This window comes from Ctenopharyngodon idella, chromosome 17 (genome assembly GCF_019924925.1).
Source record: "Ctenopharyngodon idella isolate HZGC_01 chromosome 17, HZGC01, whole genome shotgun sequence".
Lineage (NCBI taxonomy): Eukaryota > Metazoa > Chordata > Actinopteri > Cypriniformes > Xenocyprididae > Ctenopharyngodon > Ctenopharyngodon idella.
The window spans coordinates 19,623,307-19,635,866 of NC_067236.1; the positions used below are offsets into that span (position 1 = coordinate 19,623,307).

Sequence of the window (12,560 nt, forward strand, 5' to 3'; positions counted from 1 at the left end):
GCGGATAAAAGTCTCAATATATCGGGAATAACAGCCGCGAACTCCAGCTACATTATTTCACTTCCTCTAGGAGTGATGGAGACGGCTTAAGCTCATATTTAGATGTTGTAAAGTGTGTCGTTAAGCGCTCGGATGTTCGGGAATGTCAGGAATAAACTTCCTGTTGAGCTTTAGCCGCCCGGAGCTTCACTGAAGAAGGTGTGTGAGTGTTTTACCTGGACAATGATATCAGTTCTGCCTCGTTTGAGTCTCTTTTGTGTGTGTTTATATGTTTAAATGGCTCTGTTGTGCTTTATTCGTGTTGTCATGTTGCAGTTGTGGCTCATGAACGCGGAATATCGACTGTGAGGTTTGGATTACCGTTGGAAATCCGCATATAGTTCGTGAACTCTTCAGTTTGATATTAATTAATGTTGATTTACAGGTTTGTTAGTCGCTAATAGGGTTTAATTCCGTCTCTGCTGCTTTAATAGTTTATTTTACACTGTACACCTTACAGATGTTGGTCTGTTTCTGATTTAATGTGTTATTTTCCATACAGATTCCGTCAGAGAGTCTTTTAAAGGAACTTTGTCCTGATCAATTCAATTTTAAACACATCAGAAACTAAAAAAACTTGCTTATCTGAATATTATAACAACTTTACCTTGATACCAGCAACACAAACCAGGATCATTTCACTTTGACATATTGATTATAGTTTGATTGATTGATTATATGTGATCCAGCATGATTTGAGGCTGTTCAAATTAACAATTGACCTAGAAAATTTCTCCTTCATTTTATGTCACAACTTCAACAGTTTGTCAAAATCAAGTGTATGTTGCTATTTCATGTTTTTCACCATTTCAAAGTCGATGTGAAATCAAAATCCACTCATTTTCTTTCTAAATGCTGTTAGATGACTGTTGGATAATGTTAACCAATAGACAAATAGTCCTTATCCACCATTTTAGCAAACGCACATCCGGGTTTGTCTCTATTCTGGTGTTAAAAATAAATTTTTCCTCCATACAATCAATTCCTGATCGATACAACTTTGTTCCTCAATGAAAGTTCCCATATATTCAAATGATCTCACTACAAATATGTAAATCATAAAATATGCGTGTTTAATATATTATACATCAGAATGTTTCAAATGGTTTTAACAGTTGTGTTGTCACGAGTCTGCGTTATGATTAGGAAGTTGAAGCTCAATTCTCAGAATATGACGGATGATTTTCCTCCTGCAGGAAGTTGATGGAGTTTTGAGGAGCTGTTTGAAGATGAGCGTGACGTCGTGGTTCCTGGTGAGCAGCTCCGGCACACGCCACCGTTTGCCCCGTGAGATGATCTTTGTGGGCAGAGAGGATTGTGAACTGATGCTACAGGTCAGACACTAAACACGCACAATCTGTCTTTGTGAGGACATTCATTGACACAATCTCCTTACTCTAACCTACCCATCACACCTGAGTGCCTAATCCAAACCCTTACGCCAGGTTCCCACATACTCTGTATGCAGTATGTATTGTAGTACGTATCGGCACACACTCATTGTGCTTTCACATAGGACGTGTCTGCAGTGCCTTACTGATCCGTGGCTTTAAAGGGATTTCGTTCCAAATCTGTAAGAAGACATTCGTTCATCTTCTGAACACAGATGAAGATCTTTTTAATGAAATCTGAGAGCTTTCTGTCCCTCCATTGACAGTCGACGCAACTACCACTTTTAAGCCTCAGAAAGGCAGTGAAGACATCATTAAAGTACATTAAAGCAAACAAAGCACTCGCGTCATAAAATTGAGGATAAACCACTGTAGTCACATGGAGTACTTTAATACACACTTTTTACAGATGCACACACTCACACACACACAGCTGCAGTGTCAAAGCAAAAAAATAAAATCATGTTTTTGATGTAATCACTATTTTAAAAGACGATTAATATTCACTAATACTATCTATTCAACTGCCCTGAAACCGGATTAGTGTTGTCAAAAGTACCGACCATGATACCAAGTCGGTGCTGAAATTTTAAAAATGTGACGCTTTGAGCGCTGTTGGTATCGCGGTCAGTACTTTTGACAAGACTACACCGGATGAGAACCAAAATTGAACTAAATTGAGATGGATAATAACACTAACGTTGCATCATTGACTGTTACTGAACTGAACTGAATCAACAGTGAACTGAATTGATCTGAATAATGACATTTTTGTTTTTTTAGAGCTGCTTTACAGCAGAATTTGTCTCATTTTTTTTTAAAGTTTGCATCGATTCTGTTGTTATTTTCCTGTTTATCAATGTGACACTGCTTTGAAATGATCCGTTTTGTATAAAGCGCTTTAGAAATAAAGGTGATTCGCCTCGCTTTACGTTTTGGAGTTGTTGGAGGTATTTCCACATAGAATGTGTTTTGTTTCTGGTAGTGAATGGGGGGGCGAGATTTTGAAGCCCAAAAAAGCGCATCCGTCCATCATAAAAGTAATCCATACGACTCCAAGGGGTTAATAAAGGCCTTCTGAAGTAAAGCGATGGGTTTTTGTAAGAAAAATATCCATATTTAAATATTTATAAACTAAAATAACTAGCTTCCGGCAGACGGCCTACACAAGTCGACTTGCAACAAATGAGTAACCCCTGACGTGATGTATGACGAAGGATTTCATTAATTCATTCATTCTTTATTTAACCAGGTTAAAAAACTAATTTTACAATAATATAAACATACAAATACACATAAAAACACAATCAAAGATCAAGATAAAGGATAAAACACAATCTGTTAAAAGTAACTTAAACTCGTTTGGTGATGGAAGCATAGTCAGCTTTAAGATGTTCTGTAAATTTTTCCAAGCAGAAGAAGCATTATATTTAAAGCCTAGCTCTGTTCGACCCGAGGAACTTTTAAAATATAGCAAATCATATCATATAATTAATTTTGAAGATTTATCAAGTGTTAACAATGAGATTATGTGGTTTTTATAATCAGTTAACACTGCTTTTGTCATTTTTTACAAGATGGACAAAATTTGTCATCAAAAAAGTCATTCGGTTTAACCAAAATTTCAGTTTTACCGAATGACCCTTTTGGTTACCCCGAATGACAATATTTTCAAACAATGCTGATATCTAGCTAGCTAGAAAAAGGACAATCCAACATTTTACATTTAGTACAAGTTTTTAAAATATTACAACATTTTCTCTTTTATAGCGGTTGAACTGAATGAACTGATGTTTCGGGACATGTGTATGATCAAGTGAAAACATGAATTTTTCAAATAGTTAAGAGAGAGTTAGTTACTTCATGACCATGTGGTCCTTTGCCGGTGTCTGAATGATGTCACATCCTGTCACATGATATTGACCACATGACTTGATCCAAAATGGTCCCTTTATATCGGTTACTCCGAATGACATCAATGAAATAATTTTTTCCGGACATTCTTTCTCATAACAAAGCAACGACTTCTACACATAATTTTAATAACGTTTTGCACTATGTTGATATATGATGTTATAAAATCATGCCAGAATAAAAAATATATACATTTATTACATTTTAAGATATTTTAATCACAAATGAATTGGCTGTATTGGCCTTTGGACGGTTAAACCAAATGACCTTTTGACACTTCAAAATCTTTAAAATACCTTTTATATGTCGCAAAATATAATTAAAACTTTTTGGATTCAATAAAAGAGATGTAGTTGTACTACCTTACATACTTTGGATGTCATCTTTGTTTTTTATTATTATTATTATTAAGGTCTTTGAACAAAAAAAATGACCCGTCACATCATTGACCCTGTCACAAATATTATTAATATACAAGAAAAATAAAATAGGTCCCAAAACAGACCCCTGAGGGACACCTTAGGATGTAGGAGTAGCATAAGCCTACTCTTCTCTTATAATGAAATCCTCCGATATTTCTCTAATTTAGACTTCTAATTCGTGACTGGTGTTTTGTTTTGCTCTATCCTCTGCGTTTCCATGTTCGTCAATACGTCATGCCTCAGGTCAGAGGTCACTCTTCCAAAGATAATCATATACACCTACGATGGCTGGAGGGTGAGTAAATCATGGGATAAATTTTCTTTTTGGGTGAACTATCCCTGAAATGCACACTCCACGAAAATCTCCAGTTCATTCATACAGCTCGTGCTGTGAAGTCTGAGCAACAGTAACCTTCAGCGTAGGGTCGATTACTGACACTGACACAGTCTTTCTCTTAAACTCAAACTCAAACAAATGTCCCGCTCTGTTTTCTCTGTCTCTTGTTCTGCTGACACTAGAATGCAGTGTTTTGAATCTGTTTATATGATTGTGTTCATCTGCGGTTAGTTCGGCACGGCCCTCTCACCGCAGCAGTTTGCTCGAGTCAAAAGCCTCGTCCTGTCTATTCATGCGTCCAAACCTCGGCCTCTCCCTCTCTGCTCATGAATTTCCGCTGCATTCCTCGCCAGCCGCGAACTCTGGCGTACGTTCAACCATGTCAGAGCGCTGCTTCAAATCTCTTTCAAGATGCATCATTATTAGTCATTTAAAATGTTTTGTTATCTGATGCAATGACATTTTTAGTGTACTTTCATTCATATGATGCATGTAAAAAATGACAGAAAAGGCAAATGCATCATGTCCTACGTAGATAAACCCATTCAACACGGGTCTCCGAGGCTCGGTTAGATTCAATAAGCGGAACATTTTGCGCAGACTATAATGAAGTCCCAGAGTCTCTCGATGGCTCCGAACAATGACATCAGCTCACTAATGAGGCTGTAAATGAGTGTGGGCAGATCTGCTTTGATGTATGAAGACTGCTGACTCTGATAATGCTGGGTAATTGTGCCTTCCTGTGGCCAGATGTAAATGTTTATCTGCAAGTTTACTGATAGGATTTTCTCCACAGACAAGACTGTTTTCTGCCCTCCTACGCTGATAATATTGTGCAGTCACACTCTTTGGCCATGGCTCTGTTCTCCAGACAGGCCTTCTGTTCTTTTAAACCACTCTGTCCCACTGTGTAAATATATCAGCAGACGTTTTAACACTAAAGGTTGTTTTCTGGCCCTTTGTAGCATTTACATTGGATTTGCGTGCACGTTTATTTTATGATAAGGTCATGTAGCTAATCTGCTTTCTGTTCTTTGCACCTTCGCAGTCTCGCAGTGTGGACAAACAACACGCTGTGATCAACTATGACACGTCTACGGACGAGCACCTGGTCAAAGACTTGGGCAGCCTCAACGGGGTGAGTTCACTGCGTCCTCTGCGTGTTTCTGCATGCACAAATACAAATGTGGATTTTATATAGGGCTGCTTGTTCTTGGTTAAAATTATTAGTGCAATTTGGTCAAATGGTGCAATTTACAAAGTACCATTTGAAATGGGCCTGTATCTAATCGTCGTTTTTCAAACTAATCGCAATTATTTGAAATAACCGCAATAATTGTGCAGTGTAAATTTTAATCACATTTTGCCAAAAAAAACACTGTTGTAAAGTTCATAAAGATAGTCAAAGGACTTCCTTCATTCGAAATGAAGGTTTGTGGGTTTAATCAGATTATATTATATTATATTATATCAATCATATTATGTTATATTATAATTTATTATATTATGTTATAATATAATATAATATAATATAATATAATATAATAATATAAATTAGATAAATAATATAATAAATTATATTATATTATATTATAATTTATTATATTGTTATAACATAATATAATACAATAATATAAATTAGATAAATGTTATATTATATATTATATTATATGGGTTTAATCAGACTGCATTATATTATTGTATTATATTATATTATAATTTATTATATTATGTTATAATATAATATAACGATATAATATATAAATTATATAAATAATATAATAAATTATATATTGTAATTTATTATATTATAATTTATTAATGTTATAAATTAATATATATATATAATATAAATTATATAAATATATTACATTATATATTTTATATTATATTAATATGTTTATAGTTTTATTAAATTATATTATTTATATTATATATATTTATTTATATATTATATATGAAACTATATTATAGTTAATTTTATATACATAATAATTTTCACACCATTAAAGTAAATCATGTGGGTCTATTTTATTATCATTTTTATTTATTATATATGATTTAAAGTAAAAAAAAATGTATTAGGCTTACACTGTAAGTGACATAAACAAAACAGAATTAAATCACAATTATTTACAAAATTCATGATTGTGACGGGCCTAATTTGAAAATGAATTTAATTTAAATTTATTTGAAAAACATGTGTAAATCACACTGAAACAGCAGCTCTCATGTTTAAGAAGGGCTTCAATTTCTGCATGCAAGTATGGATTTTATATGCTTGATTTCACTATTGAGTTTGAAAACTTTTGTATAAAAATGAACATTGAAGAATATGTGTGTGTAGTCATGATTCACTATCAGTATTGCTTTTATATTGAGTCTTGGTGAAGCGTTTAACATTGACAAAACCTTTTTTTGTCATCTCATGTCTCCTCAGACCTTCGTGAATGACCTTCGCATCCCTGATCAGACGTACATCACCCTGAAGTTATCAGATGTCATTCGCTTCGGATATGATATCCTTCCTCAAACTCAAAACGGAATAAAATGGGCATATAAGCCCGTTGTGGTTTGACTCAGGGCTTTTGATTTCGCTAATAGCAAAATCCAGTAAACCTGCCGTGAGAAATAATAACCTTGCAGATAATGAGCAGAAAAGCAGCTTTCTTGTTTATGAGACAGATTTGTTCAGGACAGTGTTGTGCTCAGCTCGATAGAAATGATGCTACAAGCAGTTCGAATGAGTTTTGTCCCGCTGTTGTGTCCTTTCTCTCTGATCATTGTGGGATGGTTTGTTTCGTAAGTGTGTTTGTTCTTGACTGTTCACACATTCACACATATACATCCTGGAGAGGAGCCAACACAAAGTGCCAGAGGAAGCCCTCAAGGTAGATTTCTCAAATTTTAAGGGGAAAAACGACTGACTTTTTTTTTTTTTTTTTTCAAACCAAAATAGCTGACTTCCGGTTGGTCGGAGCTAATGACTGTAAATTAGAAAGTTGTTCGGCTTGATGAGACCAATATATGTACTGAGTTTGGTGACTAGGCAAAACTAACCCCCCCTCTTTTGTCAAAAGGTGGCGCTATAGTGCCCCTCCCATTTCTTTGTCGATGTTTACTGGACGACATCTTTGATGTGTGTGTGTCAAGTTTCATGCAATTTGAAGCATGCTAAGAGTCTCAAAAACACCCCAAAACAATATTAAAGTTTGACATGTTGCCATGGCAACAGTATTTAAGACATCAAGAATCCTTTCACAGATCTACATCTGCCATGTTTTGACATCATACTGATTTGAGTTTGAAAGAAATCGGATAAAAATAAGAGGTTGATTTTAATTTTTGTGTGTGGTAATTAGCAGCATGTCACAGGAATACATATATACAAGAAGTTGTAAATAACCAGAATAATTGAAATGGCATGAGCTAATTAATGATCCATTGGTTGTTGAACACTGTGGGTTTTTCATACAGTATTTGTGTGTTGAGAGATCGCTCATGTAATTTATATGTTCTCTGGGTTCCAGCATGAAAAATACACCAGTCAGCTTCAGCTGGGTCAAGAGACGCCGGAAACCAAGAAGCACATCCAGACAGATGAGAAACGCCGAGACTCACCACGTGCTAAATCCGAAAAAACAGAGCGGAAAAACATCACCGGTACTACTGAAATACATGAAATCAAAATTGACTCTCTTAATTCAAAATTAACTTTCTTAATTCATGTTTCTGGTCTTATTGTGATTGATTCATCAGTACTATAAAGAAATAAGTGTTTATCTTCATGATTTTTCATTATAATGTAATGACTTTCTCCACCTCTCAAACGATCTATATATAGACACTTTTCACAATTCAATCATTTCTGATTGTTAAAATCAAGCCCTACTTATTTGGAAATGTCACATTACAGAAGTAAAATAGGTTATTGAACGTTGTTTCGTGTTGGCTTTAAAAATGAGACTTGCATCCTTTCAAAGATTTGCCTTGTGAATGAATTTATCACCTATTTCTTTTATAAAACGTTATATTTTTAGCTAGTTCTTGCCAACAAGACGGATCACTATTTTTATTTCCGTGCCATGCCTGACTTTGAGCCACAGATGAAATGTGATATTTCTGCACTTTATTACTTCCATAGCAAATTCCTCAAATTTATTTATCTCATATTTTTGCACAAACTTTCTAGATAATTTCAGTCACACACTCTAAAAAAATGCTGGGTTTAAAAACAACCCACGTTGGGTTGAAAATGGACAAACCCAGCGATTGGGTTAAATATTTGCCCAACTATTGTTTAAAAATGACTGTATGGCTGACTTAAAATGAACCCAAAATAGTTTGGAAATTAAAAATCAGACACATAATTACTAGAGGCAACAATAATAATCAAAAGGTGAACATTTATTAATAAGCAATTTAATAAATGTTTATTGTTTAATTATTATTCATTAATCTTATTAATAAATGTTCATGTATTAAAAATATAAATAAATGTTAATTTCCAACATACTTTGGGTTCATTTTAAGCAAGCAATACGGTAATTTTTAAACAATAGTTGAGTTAAATAAAACTACCCAGCAGGTTGGGCAAACATTTAACCCAACCGCTGGGTTAAAACAACCCAATCGCTGGGTTAAAACAACCTAATCGCTACAACCCAATCGCTGGGTTAAAACAACCCAATCACTACAACCCACTTGCTGGGTTAAAACAACCCAATCGCTGGGTTAAAACAACCCAATCGCTGGGTTAAAACAACCTAATCGCTACAACCCAATCGCTGGGTTAAAACAACCCAATCACTACAACCCACTTGCTGGGTTAAAACAACCCAATCACTACAACCCACTTGCTGGGTTAAAACAACCCAATCGCTGGGTTAAAACAACCCAATCGCTATAACCCAATTGCTAGGTTAAAACAACCCAATCACTACAACCCACTTGCTGGGTTAAAACAATCCAATCACTACAACCCAATCGCTGGGTTAAAACAATCCAATCACTACAACCCAATCGCTGGGTTAAAACAATCCAATCACTACAACCCATTCGCTGGGTTAAAACAACCTAATCGCTATAACCCAATCGCTGGGTTAAAACAACCCAATCACTACAACCCACTTGCTGGGTTAAAACAACCCAGTCGCTGGGTTAAAACAACCCAATCACTACAACCCAATCACTGGGTTAAAACAACCAACTTGCTGGGGTTGTCCATTTTCAACCTAACTTGGGTTGTTTTTAACCCAGCATTTTTTCAGAGTGTAGGTTTGCCATGTGTTTTTTTTGCTTGGCTTAAATTTTAAGATTAAAGTCTGTAAATCATTATTGATTGATATAATGTTCAGCGTTCAGAATCTAACCAACAGCGATGATGTCATTGTAATATTTGCATACTCGCTGAATTACCTTAACAGTCGCTATTGTTTCCTTCAGGAAGTGCAAGTCTAGTTTGAATATTGCTGGCTGTTAGTGATTTAAAAGGCTTTTCTGCCCTTTCATTAACTCGTGTTTAAAATACCCATTAGTGTAATGTTAAACGTTCTCTTTATCTTGAAGACTCCAGACACTGGGACTCGATTAATCTGTTTCACATTGACTAAACATGTACCTTTAGGGGATTACTGTTAAACCCTGCTAAACTACCGTCACACTCGCTCTACCAGACTCTCACTGAGTGCGTTTGATTTGTTTGGACTTGTGTGCTTCACACGTCTGTCTTCATGTGCAGTAGAATTTGCTAAGTCAGTCATTACTATTACTAGAGCTCATACTGAGGGTTAGTGATCTGATCAAACCTCCAACACTAACTATTAAAGCATCAGCATAGAGAAATGCGAATGAACAGAGACATGTTTGTTTAGGGATCTTGAAGAGGGATAGTGTTGCTCATGGGAAAATGAGAGGTTTCACGGCTGAGCGAACTGGAAGCCCTGAATCATCCGGTAAAAACGACTTCTGTTTGTAGATGATGTGATTTTTCCAAGTTCAGATGGACAGCATGGCATAGAGCAGGATTCTGTTGTTCTCCGAGGGGATGAAAAGCTAATAATTATGTAGAAAATAAAAATTAAAACATAATTTGAATTTGAAAACAATCAAAACAAAACACACCTACTAAACCCATTACTAAATTAAGAAAATAAATATTGTATGTAGTTTACCTATGAAAACACATTTTAAAAAGCATTAAAGCGCATGGGTTTTTGAAAGGATAACAGTAAAAACTCAATCTCAGAATGACTTCATGAGAAAGTTTCTGTCCTGAGCTTCCTGTGCTTTCTGACCTGGTCCTGCCCAACTGACTCATGGGACTGAATCATGTTTTATTACTTTTATTTATTTCATTTAACTTTTTTTTCCTAGTTCTGTACCAGTAAGAAGAAGCTATAACAATTGAACTCTTTGGCGGCCAAGAAACCGCGCCGTGAAATGGGCTGATGGCACAATACGGCTGTGTGCATTGTCCTATTTGTCAAGTTCAGGGGTCAATAAAACAGGATGATACAGTAAAAAGTGCTCAAAATTTGGCTTTCTTTAGGGCAGTGTGTCATATTTCAAGGCTTTATGTCCACTTTAACAAATTTAACTCTGTGGCGGCCAAGAAACCGCGCTGTGAAATGGGCTGATGGTGCAATATGGCTGTGTGCATTGTCCTATTTGCCAAGTTTAAGGGTCCATAAAACAGGCTGATACAGTAAAAAGTGCTCAAAATTGGGCTTTCGTTAGGGCAGTGCATCATATTTCACAGCCTTATGTCCACTTTAACAAATTTAACTCCATGGCGGCCGAGAAACCGCACTGTGAATTGGGCTGATGGCACAATATGGCTGTGTGCATTGTCCTATTCGCCAAGTTCAGGGGTTCATAAAACAGGCTGATACAGTAAAAAGTGCTGTAAATTTGGCTTTCTTTAGGACAGTGCGTCCTATTTCAAGGCTTTATGTCCACTTTAACAAATTTAACTCTGTGGCGGCCGAGAAACCATGCCATGAAATGGGCTGATGGCGCAATACGGCTGTGTGCATTGTCCTATTTGCCAAGTTTAAGGGTCCATAAAACAGACTGATACAGTAAAAAGTGCTCAAAATTTGGCTTTGTTTCAGACAGTGAGTCATATTTCATGGCCTTATGTCCACTTTAACAAATTTAACTCTGTGGCGGCCGAGAAACCGCACCGTGAAATGGGCTGACGGTGCAATACGGCTGTGTGCATTGTCCTATTTGCACTGTTTCATAGTGTGAAAAATATTTTAAAAATCTACAGAACTTTTTCCAGTATAAAGAACATTTTGTGCAATGGAAGTTTAAAGGTTCTTCATGGAACCATCAATGCCAATAAAGAACCTTTGGATGTTGCTGTGTGTCTAAAATCAAGGGTGAAACATAGTATCGCCACCCAAACTCGATTGCCTCGGTCAGAAGTGGGTCAACATCTGTGACGTGTCTCCATAACTTTCCAAATAAGCTAGTCCTGATTTTCGGCTGCTCCCTGCTCTGATTAAGTGACATGTTTCCTGCATGCTCCATCTTTGTCTTTGTTGATATTAAACAGCGTCGCCCTGACAACAGTGTCCGTGCTGTGGCTTGCTTTAACCAGCGTGACTGGTTATCTCTGACAGACAGTAGGCTGGTAGATTAACACTGCAGCTGACAGTTTAGATGCTTTGATTACAGATGGAGTCGGGTGGAGTCGAGACTGTTCTTCATTTTCTAGTGCCAGTGTGTTGTTTGTTAAATTACTGTTGCTTCTCTGAGGGCTTCAGGCCAAATATGCAGAATATGCAGGAACGTTTTCCAACCATTTAATTTGGTTTTAAATCAAGCTGCTGTGTTTGCTGGCACTGACATTAATAGGGTTTAAAAACAAATTTGGTTCCTTTTCAACAGTGAAAGGAGGTTCTTTCTTTCTTTCTTTCTTTTGTTTTTGTTTAAATTTTTTAGATTTTATAAATGGTTTTTGTACATAAATTTATATATTTTATAAATATTTAAATATAGTTTTTTAAATTATTAAAAAACTAAAACTAAAATCAGTATTCACGTAAAGATTTTCAATGATTTCTATTATAGTTTACCTACTTTTAAAATTACCTACATTTTTATAATTGTATTTTAAAAAAATGTCAGCGATTTTATTTTAGTTTTTCTTTTTTGTTTGTTTAAAATGTTTACATTTTGTACTTTTTTTTTATACCTAAATTTATATATTTTATAAATATTAAAATAGTTTTTTAAATTATTTCTTTATTTCTAAAATAAGTAGTCACATATTTGATTTTTAATGATTTCTTTTATAGTTTATTTTTTCATTTAATATATATATATATATATATATATATATATATATATATATATTTTTTTTTTTTTAAATTACCTACATTTTATAATTTTATACATTTATTTAAATAGGTTTTATTTTTTCTGTATTTCTAAAATGTCATGTCA

General features: G+C 35.1%; 1 protein-coding gene across 6 annotated transcripts in view; it reads left to right on the top strand.

The window, feature by feature from the left end:
• Nucleotides 1–12,560, top strand: part of cep170ba (centrosomal protein 170Ba) — a 30,799-nt gene continuing 18,239 nt past the window's right edge. For 4 of the 6 annotated variants that reach the window (XM_051868447.1, XM_051868449.1, XM_051868451.1 and 1 more), the window contains exons 1-6: nucleotides 2–198; nucleotides 1,236–1,373; nucleotides 5,152–5,241; nucleotides 6,544–6,622; nucleotides 6,936–6,994; nucleotides 7,634–7,766. In XM_051868447.1, coding sequence (XP_051724407.1) covers nucleotides 1,269–1,373; nucleotides 5,152–5,241; nucleotides 6,544–6,622; nucleotides 6,936–6,994; nucleotides 7,634–7,766 — 466 coding nt within the window. In that variant the 5' untranslated portion in view covers nucleotides 2–198; nucleotides 1,236–1,268. Of the gene's footprint in view, nucleotides 199–1,235; nucleotides 1,374–5,151; nucleotides 5,242–6,543; nucleotides 6,623–6,935; nucleotides 6,995–7,633; nucleotides 7,767–12,560 lie in introns of all 6 variants that reach the window. The other 2 variants (XM_051868448.1, XM_051868450.1) reach the window with 2 other exon arrangements.